This window comes from Thunnus albacares, chromosome 13 (genome assembly GCF_914725855.1).
Source record: "Thunnus albacares chromosome 13, fThuAlb1.1, whole genome shotgun sequence".
Classification (NCBI taxonomy): Eukaryota; Metazoa; Chordata; class Actinopteri; order Scombriformes; family Scombridae; genus Thunnus; species Thunnus albacares.
Genome location: NC_058118.1, coordinates 10,763,570 through 10,786,127, shown reverse-complemented (window position 1 = coordinate 10,786,127; position 22,558 = coordinate 10,763,570). Strand labels below are relative to the sequence as shown.

The window sequence follows — 22,558 nt, the reverse complement described above, 5'->3', positions numbered from 1 at the left end:
GATCAGCAGGACAGCATTGCTGTTTCAAAAATAAAACTCTTTTATGGTCTGACAACACTATGGTTGAGGATTGGTTAGGTTTAGGCACAAAAATCTCTTAATGGTTGGGGAGACATGGTGGTTTGGATTGAAAATACTATTTTGTTAAGGTTAGAGGACCTTTGTTGTCATAGTTTCAATGATAATTTGGTTATGATTAATGAACAACCGCATGGGTTAGACCAACATTGACTAATGTTAGGAAATGGGAAATAAACTGCAGTCTCCTGTGTTAAAGTTCAACATTTTGTTGATCCATCCTGACCTCCTCCCCCTGCAGAATTTATGACTCTATAATTATGTCACACTGTTTCCTCCTTTGCTCCCAGTAGAAAACAGTCAGACATCCAGTGGCTGCTAGAGGGCTTTGTCACTTGAACATAAATTCATGTTGTTTTAGGGCACTTGCTGAAATGACTAATGCTCTCATTTTCCTTGAGAGGACAGTCTGCTTACAAAGGAGCCAGAACAAACTGGTTGGAGTGCAACAAAAAGGACATGATCCCTTTACAGCAGAAATAAACATGTTTACAGCCTGGTACAAAAAATGGTTTTGGTCTCTATAGCGAATTTCCCCGTTCATGACAACTGTACGGGGGATGAGTTTTTATATAACTCAAATGTTTAAATTTATTAAGGCTTAAAGTTATGCATAATTAAGTGTGTGGCCACTTTAAGTGACAGGTGGGTGCCATCACAGGCAAGTTGCTACCATGGCAACAACTTTGGTTAGGTAACATAACCATGGTGTGACCCCAGATTCACAGAGTATAGACATAGGTGTAGGCTTAGCCGTCACTATTTCACTGTATTTTCACTTCATGAAAGTTAATTGTAACATTTTGGTCACCTAAAAATGTCTTGTTCAGCGCTTGGTTATACTAAAATTGTTTTAAGCCGTTTTTTTTTACTAGCAAAAATTAACATCAGCATTAGCATTATCATAGTTTACCAGAGACTGTAAATGCACGTGCTAGCCAAGCAGCAGCTAGCAGCTAGCATTAGGGTCAGCGCCGTTCTCTCGTCTACATATGGTCATTTCTGGCTCCAAAAAACCAAGATGGCAACGGTCAAACTGTAAACTCAAGGCTTCAATTCCATAAACCAATGGGCGATGTCATGGTGGAAACATCCATCATTTTTACAGTCTATGATTTAAACATATCACAGATAGCTATTCTGCTTGAAAAATAATGGCCCATATATTTTCCTGAATACTGCCACAGTGTGGATACAACATAAGCCACTAATAAATCCATTCGACACAATGGCTGTTTTGACAATAATTCATCTGCTTCACCTCCTGATCCTTCGGGCACTAATCACCTCTCATACACACCACTGTTTCCTCCTGCCGTCTTTGTCGCTGCTCACGCCTCCATCACACAAAGCGCAGTGTAGTGGAAACGACGGTCGCCACTGAGACAACGATGCTGACATGCGTCTCGCTTTTTCTCATCTGTGGGGAAACAGCTTCAGGTTGTAAGCCTGTGTTCACTGCATGGCCACTCATTATACAACAAATACTACATTCAAACTGGATGTCATACCGACATACCACACAAAAAATCAATATGATGAGTAACATTCAGACTTTTCCTTTCAACATGCTCGTTATCTTATATAGAGATAGAGATGCTGTGATTTTATTTCTTTTTTAAAGTAGGCATTATTTTAATTTATTTGTTCATTTTGTCATTTTTAATTCATATCTATTGTTTTGTCATTAGGTCCAGCGACTATTTAATTCAGCATTATAACAGCACAAATAGATGATGAAAAGTGGCATAAGGAAATTTAATTCACATTAAATCTATAGGCTACATCAAAAATACATTAAAAATTTTCCAGAGGGTGTGTAAGCAGCAATGATGTGACAAAAACAAGAAATTACATGTCTGCAACCAATAATTTTCTGACATATGCTGCCTATTAAACAAGCAGATAAATGGGACCAGTGCAGCAGAAACCCCAACAGATTCAGCTGACATTCAAGATAATCAATGATCATAAAGAAATACAGTGACAGGAAGCTATACTGTGTGAAGCCTGATAATGTGACTGGATTTCACTGCTAAATGGAAATGAAGATAACAAGACAATAATGAAATAATGAAATATAAGCCATTATACGGTAAAGATCTTATAAATACAAGCTGTAATGGCTTTTTTTTACCTTTATGAATCATATTTTGCAGTAGATACCCGGCTGGAAGAAATTTCATGCATTACTCTCGATATGCTCCAATCATGCACATTACAACACAGTATCAGCCTAGTTTAACAGCATTGATATAAACTAGATATAAACTATATAAAAAGATAAAAAGGTTAAATCATTAAATAAACAAATTGTTTTGTTGAGGGATGGAATAAATATGCTATTCAATTAAAATGGTAGATGACAAAATCATACTGAGAAGCCAACATTAGAACACCTCCCCCTCATGTTGTAAATACTGAATCTTTATTAATTGACAACTAGCCCAATTAAAGAGAGACAGTTAAGACAAGCTGTTCATGTGCTTTGGTCACCAATCAGGCCTGATTTGGGTCAGCTGTATGCTCTTTGTTTTAATGGTCTGAGTATTTATCCTAAATTTACTGTGTGCCCTTAGGTTCAACTTGAAAAACATTAATTGTTCATGTTGTTGTTTACTGTTATTAATAGTAGGCCTATTTTGTATTAACAAATAAAATGATGAGATGAGGAGAAAAAAGGGTAAAGAAAATAAATGTACATACTGTTCACATGCTATGTAATCATAGTGGTATAGGAAAGACACACGTGTCACTAATGACATTAACAATGGCCATGTTGTATTCAAGTGCCCAAATAGGCCATGACAGTGTCACAAAACTAAACCTGAAACAGAAGCAGCTAAATTGAATTCAGTCATCATTAATTTTACTATTTACATCTGTGCTTTTCCAACTGAGACATGTCAAATCTTCTTCTGTGAAAAACACCTATTGCTGTTCATGTTCACTGGAACTTTGGTTATTGTGGGCCTCGCATAGAGTATTTAATCATTTAGATTAAACATTTTGAAAACAAGCAAAAATATCTGCACTTTTAAACTAAACAAGCATGGTCAGTCCAGTGGTAGACAGTAAATAATCAAATGCATTTACTGAAGTACTGTACTTAAGTACAATTTTAGGCACTTCCATTCGAGTGTATGATACATAATACTTCAACTCTACTACATTTCAAAAGGTAATATTGTAATTTTTTTGTTGCACTATTTATTTGTCAACTATGGTCACTTGAAGAATTGCAGAAAATTTTGCAAATAAAATATGTGATCGGCTCATAAAATATTAGGCATTATTATAGATTAAAGAAATTAAAACAAGCTACTTAGCTCCAGCTATAACATTAAAATGCTGCTTATACATAATGACCCTACTAATAATGAAAAAAAAAAAAAAAAAGTATAATTAAGCTTAAGATATATTTTGAATACAGAACTTTTACTATACATTGTAATTTTTGTACTTTAACTACTCTCCACTCTTCAGGCCTGTGGGTAGCAGTCTGTAACATCTTTGTAATATTTGTAACTCACGCGATTTGACAAGAAGAAGAAGAAACTTTGAATCACATGACACTAGATATTAGAGAAATGTTGCAGAGGAGTTCAGGTGGTGAAGAGTACAGAGCTAAATCAAGATTTTTAGAAAACACAGAACTGAATAGGAGAATTTAATGTAATAGTATAGAAAATGTTGTGATCCACACTCCCATCCAGAAGGTGGCGGTAATGCGCCTTTAAGCGTTTGCTAACGCCATTAAACAACAAAATAAGAAGAAGACGAAGAAGAAGGAAAAAGGAAACTTTAGCTTCCTGAATCCAACTGAAAAGGTGAGTCTACTCCAGGCATTAATCATAAAGTAGTAATCATGTGTTTATATATAATATATAACTCATTACCGATGCGTTTCATTTCAATTTTCCACCATAATGGAAATGGTGTAATTCTGCGCAACAGTTAAACCTCACTTACTTTACTGCTGTTTTAACCCGTCTTGGTGAGCTTATATTGCCAAGTTAGCTTACTGTTAACTCCCAAAGTTCAAGTTACAACGTTAAAATCATAAACGCATCATAAACTTCAACGATACTATTGACATTATTTGCGCTAATGACACGTGGAGAGGCTGTGAGACGTTTGACATACTGTGTCACTGACGTTTTATCACAAGGCGGAAGAAAGTTGACATACCATAAACGTCACGTAGGTAACCTCAGGCCGTGTGAAACTGCTGCTGTTGTCTCGGTTAAGGCGGTCTGAGCAACAGTTTGAGCTCCATGCTAGTCGGCAGGCTTCACCTACAGAGACGCTTTCAGCCGTGTAAATTTTCGTTTCGTTTTCGATACTCATTAGTTTACAAGAGCAGAGGAAAACTTTTACTATCCTACTGCGTCATTCAGGGGCGAATAAAAACCTGCGTACATATGACCTGAATAAAGGTTATTACAGCGGTTTCCAACCTGGGGGTCAGGACCAGGTCAGGGGGTCAAAAGGGCCATAAGATGAATATGAGGGTTCACCAGATGATGAATATTGCAGTCAGAAAAACAATTATGTCTGCACTTTTTTAAATTATAACATTTTACAGTGAACAGGGCAAAGAAAGGCATTGTAGCAGCCGTGAAGTGATTAACATTTATGTTTCAATGTTGCATACCTGAGTAGTGTTAAAATATATTTGCAAACACATTTTGAACTGATTTAGTGATCTGTATGTTGAGTGAACGTTTTGCTTATATTAGGTGGCTGAGCATGTGATTTTGGACATTACATTTCTTTGCACATAATTTTCTTTTAACAATGTAATGCAGTATCATAATATAATGTTCACAGGCCTGAAGCTGTGCTGAGCTTCCATCAGTAGACACCTGAAAATCAGGTTTGGTGCAAAGTTCCTTGTACACCCTGATAGAGAATTTTAGAAATGATATGTTTTTTTTCCTCCCATGTTTGTCCTTCTGCAGGTACAGACAGGCAACTGTCCCGATACCACGCCAGGAAAAATAAAAGCTGTTTGCGCTGGTCATGCTACCTGTCAACTGACTCACTCTTTATGACATGATGGACGACACAGAAATAGAGCCAATGGACACGCCTTCGGGCAGCACTTCCCTTGGGGATGCGGCGTCTGGTGGAGGGCAAAGTATGCCGAATGAAGATGAAGATGAAGATGACGGGCTGTACTACATCCCTGAGAGAAGACCTTCTCTGGACTTGGGGCCGACTCCGATGGATACAAGCCACTGGTACTGAGAGATTTTTCATATACTAGCCCAACTGTTAGGTAGCAACTCATTTCTACTGCAAGTCATGAAAATAGAGTTAAAAAATAACTATTTTGGTCTGATTAATAATTAAAATAACCTATTAAAAGTATATCTTCCATCCTCTAAATGTTTGCATCACCAGTACATTTTTTATTTTATATTTTTGCCCAAAAATATAACATATATTACCCAAATGTTCACATGCAAACGCATATATGAGTCTAAGCAGAATCAATCCATACCAAGAAAATGGGAAAAATTGAATAAAAATACAAAAAAACCCAAAAAAGGTTAAAATGTGGCTGCTTATCTGGCACGTACTGTAGAAGCCTTTGATTGCTTGTCGTGTGGCCACTAAGCAATCAACAAACTGCTATCCTCCTTTTTTTCCCCAGGCATTATGTGGAACAGGCCAACTCACCAGTTCTGAGCTACAGCTCAATGTCAAGTGAGGCGAACTCCGACAAAATGGATGAAGACAATGCATCTTCCACGAGGTAAAAACAAGACCAACTATACAGAGAAACTAAAATCAGTCTGTAAATTCAGGCATTCATCACATTTTATCCAGGAAGTAGCTGTGCTCGTAATATGTATCTTGTAATATACTGTAACTTGTTGTGACTTTCAAACTAATGATATCTTGTAGTTACACTGAATATAATTCAAACCCTCTTGTCATCTTGGTTTTAGGGTCCAGCTGGAGAGAACAGGCTCATACTCTAGCTGCTACTCTTTGGACAGTGACGACTGTGAAAAAAGAATCCCCAAGTAAGAAATACACCCATTGCAAGCAACTTACACGTTAGTATGTGTTATTATATAGAACACTAAAGTATGTTCACATCTCACCAGGGTTAAAAGCAAAGATGATGCCGTTGCAGAGCCTACTGACACACTTCAGTTAATCGAAGACCCAAATGTAATTAGGCATCCTTCCCTGACAGTGGGATTTACTTTGAAGGTCAGTTTGTATCCCCTCATGTCATTTTTTTTTAAAGAAATGAAATATAAAATGCACTCCCTCTGAAAACAACAGCACTGAATTGTATCACTCTTTCGGAATCAGGCTATTTGTAGTACCCTTGGGAAGCTGACAGAGGGGGACATGAGGAGGTTCAAGAGGATACTGTGGAAGCATTTCCCGCAGGTGTTCAACACTCCTCCCCAAAGCATGGACATGTTGGACCTTGTGGATCGGTTGCTCGAGTGTTACAGCCTGGAGCTTGCTTTGCAGTTGACCAAAAAACTTCTTGAGGAAATGGGGAGAAAGAAGGTGGTTGATTATCTCGAGACTTTGTGCATCCGAAGTAAGTATGCTGCTGCATGTCTTAATGATTTATTACTGTTAATCTGAACAAAAGGGACGGACAATGTATTTACATAAGGTCATTTTCATTTTTTCAGATGAGGTACGTTACGATTTAAGTGAGACTCTGAAGAAGAGATACGGGGAAGTGTGTGAGGATTTGAACAAGCAGGGAGAGAAGAGGCCCCTTGATGATGTCTATACCACTCTCTACATAACATCAACGAGTGATAACGGCCCAAATATTGAGCATGAGGTCATGAAGATAGAAAAGCAGGACAGCAACCGGGAACCAGGGAGACCGCTTTCTATTAAAGATATCATGAGCGAAGAATGGCTGGAGGAATCAAACGTAAAGTTTCTTTTGATCACTGGAATGGCAGGGTCAGGGAAGTCTATGGCAATCAGCAGGTTAATCCTTGATTGGATTGAAGAGAAGTCTCACCAACATGTGAATTTTTTGTTTCCTTTGCCGTTCAGAGAACTCAAACAGTTTGAGGGTGTCAAGATCTCCCTGTTGGAAATAATACAGACACTCTACCCAGAAACAAAAAAATTGAGGGATGAGGACTTTAGATCTGAAGATTGCAAAATGTTGTTTGTCTTTGACGGCCTTGATGAGTACAGCGGGAAGCTTGACTTTGAAAACACTGAGCTTCTCGGTGACCACACAGATCCCACCACCCTTAACGTCATCGTGGTCAACCTCCTCAGAGGGAGGCTGCTGTACCGCGGAATGTTTCTGGTCACTTCTCGGCCGCAGGTAAGGCGCTGCATCCCTTGGGATACACATTATGATGAGAGAGACATGCGTGGTTTCCGTGACGATGAAAAGGACGAGTACTTTAAGAAGAGGTTTAAGAACCCAGATGACGCAGCTCGAGTTATCGCATATATCAACTCTTTCAAAACCCTCCGCATCATGTGTCATTTGCCCCTGTTTTGCTCACTAGTGGCAGATGAGTACCAGCACATGTTAACGAAACAGGGTCCACAGGCAGAGCTGCCCAAGAGCATCACCTTCATGTACACAAAACTGATGCTGGCGCTCATAGGGCCGTATCGCGCAGATAGAGCTCCAGTTCTTAGCCCAGATAAAGAGAAGGACTTTCTCATGAAACTTGGAAAGTTGGCCCTCACCATGCTTGAACAAAACAAGTTCAAGATCACCAGGTCTGACTGGAGAGATGTTGGAATCAGCGATGAGGAAGCAGTTGTGAACAGCGGACTGTGCATACAATATGTCACAAAGCCATACGTCTTGTTTCAGGAGAAAGTCGTAAGCTTTATCCACCCCACCATGCAGGAGTACCTCGCTGCCCTTTATGTGTTTCTGTCCTTTAGAAACCAGGGGAAGAACATTTTTGAGCAGCAGTTGAAAGAGAAGCTCTCACGGATGTTCAAGGGGAACAAGGTGATGGAGCTGTACAAGTGCGCTGTGGACAAAAGCCTCCTTTATGAGGACGGCAAACTGGACATTTTCCTGCGTTTCCTGTTTGGGATGGCACGTAACATCAACCTGGAACTTCTCAAACCGTTCTGCACCTCCGCTATGAAGTGGCCATCTGCCCTCGAAGATGCTACCGCCCTCATCAAGAAGAGGATCAGAGAAAATCAGTATCCTCAAAGGAATGACAACCTTAAGCACTGCTTGGAGGAGCTAGGTGTGGGAGCACGAGAAGTGGCATCCCTTTGAAACAATGATCACTGTGCAAAGTCGTTTTGCTAAAAAATAAGTTATCAGGCTTCCACTTTAAATCCAGTCACAGGAAAAATGTATGCACTAATTAAGCCTTAGACCATTTAACAGCCAAACATACAAACATATCCTGATGTACCAAGTAAGTGGTCCTCTTTTCAATTTCATTTAAAGAAATGGGGATGTTGTAGTTTTCATGTGTTTGTGTGGATTTACAGAAGCTTTGAGATATTAGGAGCCTTATTTGGGGACTTTTTTTCTCCGTTTTTATACAATGCATATACAATCATACATTTTTGATTGACATTAATTACTGCTGTTGTTTCCAGCTGGTCTATTGTTATGCCTAACATCACTTAAGTCTTAAAGTCTAAATTCATTGCACTAGTAACAAAATAACACATGTAATATGATTATTGCTGAATGATGGTGTATTTGAAAATATGTCAAAATTATTATTCTGCCCTTTTAACTGTTGTTAATCAGATATTATTGTTTGTTGGTTGCTTTAATGTTATGGTATCATGTAACATGGTAATCATGTAAAAGAGTTTCTGAAAAGCATCTGCAGTCTAATCCCCGTAGTTTACATCACCGCCATACATTACCGCACGGATAAACAGGATATGAAAACACTCAATGAAAATGAATAACCTGTTTGAAATAAATGGTATCATCAGTAATAGCAATCTGCAGGGAAACAGGATTCTATCGATACTGCACATGTGAGTTTGTAAGTGAATTGATTGAATGATTGGACTTTGTGTCATTGTGGAGTATATTTGATGTGTTTTAAAAGTGCACAAGTTTAAGATGGCTAATCACCAGCAAATAAACACACACACTGGAGTGATACACAAGCATAGCAAGTAGCTGTTACAATTTATTGTTACTTATTCTACATATATATAAATATCCTGGATGTCATTGTGCATTAGAGTCATCTAAATGATAGTAATTCAGGCAATTCAGTACAGTTTTAACAAGCATTCAGTTCCACATAAAATGCTGCATTTGGACTCTAGAGGAGGATCCTCAAAATGCTGCATCAAATTTATATTAGGAGGGTAGTAATATTGTCCAGTTGCTGTTAGATTTCAACTTTTCCTTGTTTTCTTGTCTGTATTCCCTCCCAGAGGATCAGAAGGGCTCATTTTTTACATCAAATTTTATTACTACCAGTCTCACTGAAGGGAAGCTATTAAGGAAAATGATGTGCTATTGTGGAACCTGAGTTTCACACATTTCATACATTAGATTGCTCCTGCTGCTTCCCTCTCAACGGTATATTATGTAATAGTAAAATCACAGATAATAACTCTTGTCAAGCTTGCAAGATACAGCATGGCTCAGAGGAGTCCTTTTTTTTTTTACCACAGTAACATTATTCAGTGTTTCATCTTTTTTCTTGCACGACAATCATGACACTTTGCTGCTAGTGTGATAACTTTCTTAGCCACTCCGATGGTATTCATCACCACACAGGTGAAAGTGGATTTGAGGTCTTCTGATGTAACGTTCTTCAGCACCAAGCTTCTCTTCAGGATTGTACCGTTCTCAAGGGTTGATCTGAAATAGTCATTAATTATTATTTATCGACAGGCTGCAGATCGACATCTGAATCAAAAAGTATATTCCAACACAGCATCAACACAGCAACATATTGTGTATGAATGGCTGTGTTCAGGAAATTTCCATTTAAACTCAATACTTACTCCTCTGTTTCTTCTATTCTGCCATCACTGCACGTGTCTTCGGGGAACGAGCCATTGACGAGCCAGTAGATTAGTGTTGTATCTTCAGAATTTGTGGAAGCCTTACAGTGAAGACGTAGCAGCTCTCCTGCAAGGCAGAACACATCCAGACCCATCAAACACATTTGCACTGGACCCATTAAAACAGCTTCATAATAAAAAAATTTAAAAAATCCCCACAAGCTGTCACCCAACAACCACTGGGCCTATGAGCTGTTAAAAGTCTTACCTGGTTTAGTTTTTAATTGGACAACATGTGGCCCGATGATCTCTGGAGATCCTCCTTCTACAGAAACTGAAGGATAAATGTAGGTTAGCACAAAAAATATCAGATTACATAAATATAAAACTTTGTCAACAACAAAACACACTGTACCTGGAAATCCATCTGCAAGCAGGAGACACAGAGATCCCAAAGCTGTTGCAGAGATATAACTTAGTTTACACCCAAAGTCATATTACAATGAAAACAACTGGGCTGGTATATTATAATTACCTTTGACAACAGATGACAGCTTCATACTGAGTCCTCCAGTGAGAGCTTTTTGCTGTTGACTGGTGTTTGGGATTCCTTTATATATACAGAAACTCAAAATTCACTTCCCTACGCCTACACAAACAAATTATACAAGGCCACCCAGTACTTGGGGATTTCCTCTCTCATGTTCTTGGTAAGTTGTTGACACAATTCATGATTACGCTAACATAAATCAAGTGTGCTGACTAATTCATGCCTCTCAAGTCTTGTGATTCTAATTGTGTCAATATATGTATATGTATGTAATCCAGTGATGGGAACATAGACTTCAGGTATCAATGGATTAAACATCTACACAGGATCTAAACCACTTTGACGTTTATTAACTGATTTTGATAAGAACATTGACAACAAAACAAAATGATCATGTTAGCCTCAATGTACACAGTCCCTTTACTATGTGAGGGTCCAAGTAAAGAGATTGCGTCCCTCTCAGAAAGTTGGCATTGTGAGGCATGTACTGTGACCAGTACCTGCAAAACATCACCAATCATCACCTTCCAGCAAATCTGCATATAAAGGGACCTCGGATTGAACAGATCACATGAAAATAAGACCATCAACACTCTCGCACAGTTAAAGGTTCATTCTAGGATGTTTTCTCTCCTCAACTGATCAGATTTAGTTTGAAAATTCACTGGTTTCAGTCCATTTACTAGCCAGCATTTTAGGGTTGGTTTGTGCTTAGTGGGTCGCCCCAATTTCAGAACTGTTGACCCAAATTACAATTTTTTTTCTCCTCACTTACCAATTGTGGTATTTAACCATACAGATAGTTTTGGTTTTATTTGGCCAGGCTCTGTGATGTCCATCTAGATTTCTGTTGCCAATCCAGTACAATGGAGAAGTACTGAATTTCATTAGTTGGGTACACAGCACTGAAATATCAGATTTATATATTTCAACAGCAATGTGTCTTTCCAAAAACTGTGTGCATGTTACCTTGAATAATCAACAGAACACACTCAACAATTAAATAAGGGAATTATAAATCTGGATATAACTAGAGGTGAGAAAATCTTTCTTTTTGTAATTTGGGTTAACTGATGTTTAAAAAGAGGAAACTGAGTGAGTGAAAACAGAATACCATGTCTGGTGGACATTGACATCCTTCTAATTTAAATCATACAAACTTAATGAAGGGAGACATTACGCAAGTGGTAAAGGTCAAAGCAACCGTGACTAGTTTGCTGGTTAGCTAATACAGATGAATATTCATGAAGACATTTTGAAATACAGCAACACTAAAAGTTCCATCTTTACAAGTACAGTATGAGGAATCCTTCATCTACATACGATCAACACTTTTTCCCCTCTCCATGATGACAATGCCTCAACTGACATGGCGCATGACTGACTGCGCTTAGGAAACTCTCACTCATGCCACTTCAGTTCAAAATATGGATCAAAGCAGCTCAAACAACTATGAGAATGATCATGACACAGCGATAAGATGATTCCAGAGGAAGTCTTTGGATACAGAATTCATGTATTTTGGAGCATGGGAGAAATTAAATATAATGATGATTTCCATTCAATAATTATTAATCAGGTCTGATTGCCATCAGACTTGAGGAGGAAAACTCCAGTATGATCCTTCAACTAAGTATTAACAAACATTTAAGACATAATTTAGTAAAAAAAAGCACCTCTAATGATTTTAAGAACCGCTTTACTAGACCATAAGATGCACAAACCAATTATTAAGGTTTAACGCTGTGTGAAGCAAATCCTGGGAAATTGACACAGACATCAAAATTCAGATTACTAATAAAAGTCAAATAAACCGTGAATACAGAGAATACAGTATGTGCCTATAAATATATACAAAAAGTATAGACACTTTTTTTTATTGATGTTTTAGTTCAATATTAGGCCCCAAGTCTTTTGAGCCAGTGCATTATCTTCTCCGTATGGCGTGTATGTCCATTTCTGCCTGTTGCAGGTCACTCCAGACCCAGGGCGTAGTTGATACCTTGCACAAATCCAATAATAACGGGCTGCCAGGCCACCAAGTACCGAAGCCAGTCTAAAAGTTGTCCATACATGACATGTGGCCTCTCCCAGCTAAAGGAACTGTGTTAAGGAAACGACCCTTTAACAGGAAATGGTGCCTCAATAATATACAACTGATGGCACATGACAAAGATGAGGTAAAAATTGCTTTTAGTTTCTATTACAGGCATCTTTTATTGTATAGTAGCCTGAAGTTTACAATCTGAGTCACAAAAAGGAAGAGGAACTTGTTGTATAACCTCTAACTGTTTTTTCTCATGTTCCAAACCTAAACTTTGCTGTTGAAACTTCCTCTCAGTTACAATGAAGATGTTGGATAAATGTCATCTGTGGCTGAAAATGCTCAATTTAAGTTTGGATCTGATGGTACTTTCAGAATTTCTGTTTGTTTCATCTACTTTCCATATAGTCTATGCACGCACATTACTTTATATGATATCTGACATTACACCAATTAACACAGGAATGGTTAGGATATTCAGTGGAAAACGAACACTCAAACAATGTAGCCCAGAAGACAAATAACAGGTAAAGCTTACGTACGTGAGAAATACAGAATAAAAAAGGATACGGGTTGCTAAACATCCTCTTCAGATCCACTTTCTCTTTGCAGTACGGGCACATCTGCTTCTTTCCGACGATGCACCATCCTCTTATGCAGAACTCATGGAACCTGGATTTGGAGTTAAGGCTCAACACAGCAGCATGTGAGCACAAAACCAGTGCTGCCTAAAAATACACATACTTTGAAAATGACACCTTACTGTTGAAATTCGAAAACTTTAACATCAACAGTCCAGGTAGCTGAAGGCAAAAAGACAAGATTTTAAAGTGAGAATCCATTTCAATCAAGATGTAAAAAAAATAGTTGAGTTAAATTATCAGGATAGAAAACGGCTTCCTAAAATGGTTTACAACCAGTTTTGGTTTATTAAATTGGTTTGGTCACTGCACTCTTATGTTACAAGGTTAAACTCTGAACTAATATTTGCAAATTCAACTCACAATAAGTGTATTAGTACCCAATCAATTTTGTATTTTTTCTGATGTCAATATCCATATTTGAGAGGTGAAAAACATACATAACTATATGTTTTAATAACTATATATTGGCCAATATTTGTTTTCAACATTATTACAATATTGGTGAAGATGCCCCAAAATGGTTTACTATTTGACACTTTACAGATTATCAATTTATTCATTATCCAAGTTAACAGTAAAAGTGAATTCAAGATAACTGCAAGTTAAATTACAAAAATAAATAATCAAAAATCAGACAAAATATCTAATATATCAAACTTGACTTACTATTGTAAATAAACATGAACTGCAGCCTACAGTACTGTCATACAATGAAAGGTTCTTTGCCACTAACGTCAGTCTGCTAATATATAATTTGGGACTCTAATTATTGCTCACAACATGCAATTTTCTTTACTTTTCCGTAAACAGGGCATTTTCCTTTGTTTAACTTGACGTGATTCAATTCAACTGTGCAAGAGCTTTGAAAGCACCAAAGAGAAAATCTCCAAGTTTAACAATATGTTGTAAATAAATAAAAAAAAGGTAAATCTGGGTATGAAAAATACCCAAACAAAGCGAGATACGGTTGCTTGTTGTTTGCAGTGTCCTAGCAGCAGGAGATTATCGTAGGGGAAGTCATTTCAGTCCAGACGAACACACTGTCATAACATCATCACTCACATAAAGGTCAAGCTAACTCTGTCAATTCCCCTTTGGGCCACTAATAGAGTACACTTCTCATACAAAACCCATGACAACACCTTCTATAGAAACACGCCACCACACACCTGAACTTCTCTTTCACTGATTAAACAGATAGTAGCATGAAAACAAAAGAAGTCTACATCTCACTGGAAGGATACACATGGTTGCAGGATAATCTGTACGTGTTCTCAATAATCCCTTCCTCACTGACATCTACAAGGATGGGCTGACCACACACTGCACAGATATTATCAGAGAGGTGCTTGGTTGGCATGCCGGACGCGCTGTAATACTGAAAAAGAAAAAAAAAAAGAGAAGACAGTCAAAGTTACATTTTAGGTTACAGCAATTTCCTCAAAAAGGGTGCAGAAACAGAGCGTCTGGAGTCTTCTGCTTACCCCGACAGTTGAAGCCATGAAGTCTGCACACATCTCTGCAAAGTCCCTTCCTAGGACGCCGTAGTACAGACCGTAGAATAGCAGAGAAACACCAAAGTCCATCGCATCCTCTGGCTTTATCCTGGACAGAGAGGGCAATGTGTGGATATCATGGCTCAGACTAATCTAACTCTTTAAAGTCTATAAAACATATACAGGGTGTCTGATTTAGATTTTCAGTCTACAAACATCTGGAGGTAAAGCGAAGCTGATATAGATGTATATGTTTTTAATTATAGTGAGTTTGATGTCAAGCTTAAAGAATATATTAATGGATAAAAACACCTTAAAACAATTTTTAAAGTTCCTTTTTAATGTAAAACTGATTCTCCATTTTGATGAGACGCTAATGCAGGAAATCTAAGCCAAAGGTTATGTCTCACATGCAAGGAAGTATCTTATTTAAGTGGCATTTCTAGGTAGGAAGTGGAAAATTTATTGGACCATCTCATTCAGGAAGGGCACATGAATTAACTTCTGGTCACCCGTTTTTGTTTTTATGGGGTTTTTTTTAAAGCATACAGTGATTCCTCAGGCAGAGCACGCAACCCATATCCCTGTTTTAAAAAGTGTTTTCCGGAAATTAATTTACAACTGTGAAAAATAAAACCTACAAGGACAAACATTTTCGTTTTGATTTTTTTATATAAATTGTCAATACAGAATCATATTTTAGTGCAGTAAGTGATGTTTGAAAAGACATTTCAGTCGTGTGGTACAATCACTACAGCAGATCCTGTTAAAGGCAATAAAATAACTACTCAGGATCTACAGAATCACACACACACACACATCTATATCAAGATTATTAGAAGAACCATTTTCCGATGGCGTCATTTGGCCATAGAATTTATATTTGCTTTAAATTCTGTTAAAATTAGCACTTTTTATAGTTTCACTTCTTTCTGTCAACTACATTTCTGTGCATGCAAAGGAAATGATAGAACATTTCCACTTCCCTGGAAGTTTCTGTCATAATCATGCATGTCATTGTGAATGACAATATCTTACTGTGGGAATCAGTGGCTCACGCCGTCTCAGTGGCAGGGGCGAGAAAATATAAAGGGCACCTGATACATTCAGCGGGCCCCCACTTCACAATGTTTTGCTCCCATACAGTGCACCCTGTAGGGCACCTTTTTTCATTGAAAGGGTACCCAATTCTGCACTTCAGTATGTTAGACTTAGGGGAACCCTGAATTGCACTTTTTATTTTTTTTGTTCACTAGAAGGGCACACACACAGAACCTCAAGCTCACCCCATTACAACAGCATCATAGGGCATTGCATTACATCCTCTTTATTTAAAGGGCACATCATATTTTCTCATTTTTGGGGGTTCTTTACAGGGCACTACCACATTTTCTTCCACTGAAAGGGCACTATGAGGGCACTTCATTCCAGACTGTCACATATAGAGGTACTCTACAGGGCATTTCATCCTGATTTACCCATAACTAGACAGTCATTACAGAACTTTGGTATGTTTTCTCCTTTGTGCGGGCAGCTCAGAGGGCATTTCATCAAACTGTGGGGGCACCTTAGTGGGTATTTTATCAAACTGTGGGGGCACCTTAAAGGCATTTTATTGTGATGTGGGGGCACTTAGATGGCACTTTTGTGGTATTTTTTTGTCACATGATGTTATTTACTTGTCACACACAACCTTTGCATGTTTACCTTTTCAACATCTGAGGTCATTACCATGAAGCAGGCAACTATTTTGATCATCAAATAATCATTTTAGTCATTTTTAGGCAAAAATGCCAGAAATGTGCTGCTTTCAGGTTCTCTAATGTTAAGAATTGATGCAATGTTGACTGAGAAATTATAAATTGATTTTTTTTTTACGGTTTACTGACATTTTATAGACAAAAAAAAAAAATCAATTCATTGAGAAAATAAATTAAAAAATAAATTTAAAAATATGCTCTTTTTCCTGATACGATCAGTCATATTCTGTAATCCTGGTGGCTGCTGGATTATGTACAGCTTTTCATTGTTCATATAGTGCTTCAATGCATAAATACACAAGCAACCAACCACAGAGGCAAACAAATTAAAAACAAAGATTTCAAACAATGGAAAAAAGAAAAGTAAAGCCTATCATTTGGAGATTCAGATGAATGAATGGTGGCTGTTGTGGGAACAGTGGCGATCAAAAGGGTGAAACAACATCATCTAGTGGCAGCAAAGTACTACATGAAGGACTTGAACTTTATATATAAGGAGAGGCTGGAAAATATGACTTTTCTTGTCAACAGCAGCCTACTGTTGAAAGGGTTTTATTTTCTATTGTGTAGAGGAAAAAAAAAATTACCACCACTGAATGATATGCAACTGAAAATACTTACCTGAATATTAAGTTAATACCAAAAAGTGTAAACATGACGACACTGTAGCCAACTATTCCTGTGGCGTAGCTGATCTTGTAGAGGAGGAGGAACCACTTGTACACCAACCTGCGGCAGCCAAAGAGAAGGTGCTCTCAGAAAATCTAACAGGTAAGGTACGATCTCTTAATTTCAAGGGTGGCTTCAGGTGTAAACCAGGGTTTTACCTCGGTGTGGTGCAGGCTAGCGGCTTGCGGGTGGCACGGTAGGATACGTATGCTGTGATGACAGAGAAGATAAACCACGTGGTCAGGAACCTCCACCAGTGAAGTTTGGTAGTAAAGTAGAGAGGAACTACCCACATCTGGAACAGAGTCACCAGCTACAAGACAGCAGATGGTACATGTTAGAAGATGTGCACCACGAATAAAAAAAAAAAGTTATGACCATCGGACATTTTGTGAACATGAAAACAGAGACACTACTGACAACATTTTATATGTGAGATAGTTTAGAACAAGAAGGAAAATATCAAGTTTGAGGAATAAGTATTGATACAGTCATGTGCTGCCACACAATGGACAGAAAACCATAGAAAATACAGACTTGTAAGGGACAACACTGTCAGTACACGTTCTGTTTGCTTTGCGTCTTACATTGTATGACTTTGGGTGTCTCTGTTTCCACTGCACGAGGACTAGCTGAGCGATGACCAGGGTGACGATGAGGATCAGCACCATCTCCGCGTGCATGGCCTCATGGCCTTTATGTTTGGCATGCATTCTTGCATGCTCCACCCTGTGGAAAAAGAGGCACATACTAACTAATGATATGCAGCTACAAGGCACATGATTGTTGATTCAACGCAGGACACGCTCTTAGAGCTGGACAGCTCTGTACACTGGAATTACTGATGGCAATGACTGGGAACTGACTCTGAGACTGGTCAACCTCGTCACATTATTATACCAAACACATAAAAGAGACTGAGACAGATAAAATATTTAATCTGCCGTAGGTAGATTGAGTCCCTTTGAGTTCAATAACTGAAATTTGTTGTACACATTTGTGGTCCTTCCATCTGAATGCATTTCAATAAATGTGTGTGTATATATATATATGCAACAATAAATGCATGATCCATTAGAAGTGTTTCAAAGACACTAACCTCCACTTCTCCTCTGGTGAGAGCTTGGACACATCGAACTAAAGAAAAGAAAGACAAAATAATGATTAGTGTTAACATGATAAGCAGTGGAGCAAACTGACTTCATCTCAAAGCTTCAACTTATTTTGAGGAGAATTACACACTTCACTCCATAAGGTGGGGATACTACTGTGGTGTGGCTTGGCAGTGTGCATTGTAAACCTCATCTGAACACAAAATCAATAATGTAATTTGTCCAGATTTTGTGGTAATTTGAGTTCTGTTTGAGTCTTTAGACTACCAGATAACAAGACAGAAGCAGAAGGTCACAACCACAGATATAAAACATTAGATGCAACGTTACGTCATAACTCATAGGATAACAGTCTGCCATCTTACCTGGGTATTGTTTACAGTCGCCACTTATGGGCAGCAACTATGATTGCCAGCTGTGCAGCAGCTAATTGCTTTACTAAAAGGACCAAAGAGACCAGGGAGCCTGGCATCATTTTCCACACATCAGTACAGAGTAGATGAGAGATTTATTTTTTAAATATGGGTCAACTAAAACTATATAAAGGTCAGCGAACTAGGTAACTTTAACGTCAGCTACCAAGTAACAGACCAGCTGAGTCAAAGTTATTGCTAATTGCTAGCTCTCAACAGCATTGATCTGTTAGCTAAACAGATAAGTTATACCCAGCAAACGTTGTTTTAATGTTAGCTGTGTGTGTGTGTGTGTGTGTGTGTGTGTGTGTGTGTGTGATAGAGAGAGAGAGAGAGCGATATCTTGCCTTATGTACAATTGATGACATTGATAAATATATTAATATATAACAGTTGGTGTGTTTCTCTCTCTTCTGCCTGCCAATATGGGCCATAATACTGAATCTATGTAGGATTTCTACAAAAGATATTGTTTAATGTAGTATATTAGTCATTCAAAATACCAAAGACACAACTTAAAAACGAAAGTCAAGCATTACACAGTTTACTTTCAACCCCCACACAAAGAGGAATGAAACGCCTATGAATTAAAGATGGATGAAAGTAAAAAAAACAGAGCTATTAACAAACACACCTACGTGTGTTAAGCAGTAGTAGTCACTCCCAAGTTGTAGGACTTGTTAAGCTACTTTACCTTGACTGAAATTAAAGGCTGGCGGCAGGGTGAAAAATTAACTTTTTTGTCCATCAGCCAAATGACTCATGAATGTTAAAATTTTACCGCCCACTCACTAGATTACCATTGTTCTTTTAGCGGGTAAATGAAGCAAATCTACCAACCACTTGCATATTTTAACAGCATTTAGCTGGTGGCTGGTGATAGTTTTGTGCCCTGGCTGGCCCCAAGAGCTGATGTAATGTTCTTTTGTTATTAGAGCTTCTTATCTATCAAAAAAGGTACCTGAACTAAGGTTGGCAGTGGCGCCACTAACACGTATCCAGCTATGGGTTCACACCCATTTCTTACTCAATGCTGACAGTCCACTGTGTATGCTGACATTTTCCTGTTTGAGTCATTATTTGCCTCCCCCCTTTATTTTTACATTTAACTGATGTTTCCACATAAAAACATTATTAGGACTAGATATGGTATGAAATGCGCACACTTTTCTATTTCCCTCATAGCAGATTAGAACATCTTGAAAGACTATGTTCTTTTGAGCACTTTACAAACTGAGAGGCAGGAAAAGTAGAAGATTTTCATTCAAGCCACATGCATTTATCTCATCAGTGAACCAAACATGAGGATACAACGTGTATTTTGTCAACTGATTCTGCCTCTGCTGCACATTTAGTAACTGCAGCCACATGACAGCTTGTAATAACCTTTAACAGGCACACTGTCAGCGGCTGTGACATATAGGTTTGGGTTGAAATGCCACCGGAAGTAGTTGGGTCGCTTCCCCTGACTTGACACTGATAACCACTTTAGCACAGTAAAGGCAATAATATGTGACCTTTGACTCCCATCAGCCACATCAGCTTTATGTGTAGAGTTCATTAATCCGGCTGTGACAGCGTTTCTGAATGCTACAGTAAACACAGTGGTGGAAAAACTTCAGACAACTACGACCTGTGTTTCTATTTTAACCTGGTGACAACTAACTACACGATATGAACGTTAACTAGCAATCTTAGCAGACTAAAAAGCTGTTGTTTTGTCGACTGAAGCTCATTCATTTACCTTCGCTGGTCAAATCACTTTCTGCAGACTCTAGTGCTTGGTAGCAGATGGCTAAGCGGCGGCTAGCTGCTGACGTTGGGCTAAACTAAGCCTAGGAGGAGAAGCTAACACGGAGCTCCGGGGTATCTGTTTAATCTGTCCCGAAGCCGTTACTCTCACCTGGATCGGTTCCTCGTGATGCTCCGGTCCATGGTCGTGCTCTACACCATCAACCTCCACCTCAAACACTCCGGCCATCTTCGGAGTGCTGCTTCTTTATCGTTCCGGGGCCATTAGCGTTTGTAACAAAACTAAGAAGGCCACTTCCGGTATTGCTGTGCTGTTTGTCTTCAAAATAAAAGCTAGGATATGCTAGTCTGTGACTTGGAGTCGACTCTTATTTTTTCAGGTTGAATGTTATACTGGAGTCACTGGTGGCTCCAGCAAGGCAATGTTTTGGCATTTATTTAGTTATTATTGGATAGTTTTCTACTGATTGGTTAGTTAGCCTGTTCATTTTGTGTGCTTCTGTAAAGTGAGATTGTTTGTCATTTGTTTACTAAAGTGTGAATGTTTGAGATATTTTTGTCTTGACAAAAAGACAAAAACTGCTTGACTGCAGTTTTTTAATAGAGTGAATGGTTTTTGTACCAATTTGATGATTTTTTTTAAATCTTGGGCCAGCGTCTGCAGTGTAGGTGTGTTCTTATTTATTGTGTTTTCTTAGATTGTTCTTATTGTGATGTTGTTGCTTTCTCCTCCAGGAGACAATAAAAGTGACCTTGACTTTCTTGTCATTTATTTATTGTTGTATTTTCCTAAATTATGTTACCTGAGTTTTTTTGCTTTTATTTTTTTCCTTTTTTGTTATTGTTTGTTGTTCTCCTTAAAGTCCCCCTCCACTCAAAAATATGTTTTTCTTCTTGTTCCTACAGTTGAATGTTTGAGTTTCACTGTGCAGAATGATGTCTGTGCAGAGTATGACACTAGAGGCTGTTTCCACTGTTGTGGAAATCTTCTCTCGAGAAAGAAGGCACATGGAGACATAAAGAAAGCATTAAACATTGTTACTTGTTGAGGCAGTTGTAAACACTGTACAATCCATCACATCATCAGTAACAATTATACAAATGTCCAAACACAAACAAAAAAACAATCATCTTGTATTTTTGGAGAGAAAGCATGTTGTTCAGCTGGCCCTTTCCCTAAAGCCAGCCCTTTCTCTAAAGATTGTGAACTCAAACTAGACAACTTTATACCTCTCCAGAAGCAAAGCTAAAAACAGTCTGGTCCCTAAATGGACACTTCCACAAACCATTACACCTTCTTACAAACAAGTATGGTCTCTAAAACAGCAGGCTTAAGACAAATATCTCTAGCTAACCCCAGACGTCAGCAAGCTACCCTCAGATAGAAACAGGTTCAAGAGTTCAACTAGCCTACTAGCCCTTTCTTCACCAACATGTATCCCCAAAATGACGATGACATTACATCACATTCAGTTGATAACAAACATTGACTCCTTAGTTTGAAAACATTTGTAACATATATACAAAAGATTTATAAAATGATAACCTATTATTCAATTTTCTTTCACACCACATTTATCTGCTGAAAGTGGAAAGTTTCTCTGTGATCACTGAAAATCCGATTTTAAAGGGTGGGCCTAAGAACATGATTTGTGACATCACAACTAGTTTGGAGCCAATCTTGGTCCAGTATTCAACTTATACAAGTGTGATGCGGAAATTTGAAGTCTCCAGTGCAAAAATCCAACAAAAGTGACATTTTTGCATGCTATCAAGTGCCTTGCCTCTCACCCGCTAACGTCAACAAACAACCAGCATAACCACACAACAACACAACAAAAACGGTGCTATCCGACTAGAAACACCATGCAGCACCATGATGTACCATGATGAAACTGCCTCCATCAACCACAACACATGTCACAACAAAACACCCCCGCAATGACAAGTCGCCCACTCCCAAGCACACACAGAGCTAAAACATTATTTCCTCAACAAAGGAGCAGAAAACAAGCTCCAGAGCAATAGCAGAACATAGCATACCCCTTTT

General features: G+C 38.3%; 3 protein-coding genes across 4 annotated transcripts; 1 reads left to right on the top strand and 2 right to left on the bottom strand.

The window, feature by feature from the left end:
* Positions 1–3,812: 3,812 nt before the first annotated feature.
* Positions 3,813–9,036, top strand: nlrc3l1 (NLR family, CARD domain containing 3-like 1). Its single transcript, XM_044369740.1, has 7 exons — positions 3,813–3,908; positions 5,043–5,324; positions 5,741–5,842; positions 6,039–6,116; positions 6,201–6,309; positions 6,415–6,655; positions 6,753–9,036. Exons 2-7 carry the CDS (start codon positions 5,137–5,139, stop codon positions 8,348–8,350), a joined length of 2,316 nt encoding a protein of 771 aa, XP_044225675.1. The 5' UTR covers positions 3,813–3,908; positions 5,043–5,136; the 3' UTR covers positions 8,351–9,036.
* Positions 8,618–10,923, bottom strand: LOC122994933 (interleukin-18 receptor 1-like). 2 transcript variants are annotated; one of them, XM_044369744.1, is made up of 5 exons: positions 10,604–10,915; positions 10,484–10,525; positions 10,337–10,402; positions 10,069–10,195; positions 8,618–9,922 (listed from the first exon to the last, which is right to left on the bottom strand). In XM_044369744.1, exons 1-5 carry the CDS (start codon positions 10,626–10,628, stop codon positions 9,742–9,744), a joined length of 441 nt encoding a protein of 146 aa, XP_044225679.1. In that variant the 5' UTR covers positions 10,629–10,915; the 3' UTR covers positions 8,618–9,741. The 2 variants fall into 2 exon arrangements, with proteins under 2 accessions (XP_044225679.1, XP_044225678.1); XM_044369743.1 differs by having other exon boundaries at positions 10,337–10,525; positions 10,604–10,923.
* Positions 10,924–10,948: 25 nt separating this feature from the next.
* On the bottom strand, positions 10,949–20,819 carry rnf121 (ring finger protein 121). The gene is made up of 9 exons (XM_044369742.1): positions 20,660–20,819; positions 18,331–18,368; positions 17,819–17,960; positions 17,390–17,544; positions 17,184–17,291; positions 14,791–14,911; positions 14,551–14,684; positions 13,233–13,334; positions 10,949–12,712 (listed from the first exon to the last, which is right to left on the bottom strand). The coding sequence occupies exons 1-9, from the start codon at positions 20,735–20,737 to the stop codon at positions 12,592–12,594; spliced, it is 999 nt and encodes a 332-aa protein (XP_044225677.1). The 5' UTR covers positions 20,738–20,819; the 3' UTR covers positions 10,949–12,591.
* Between the last annotated feature and the right edge of the window lie 1,739 nt (positions 20,820–22,558).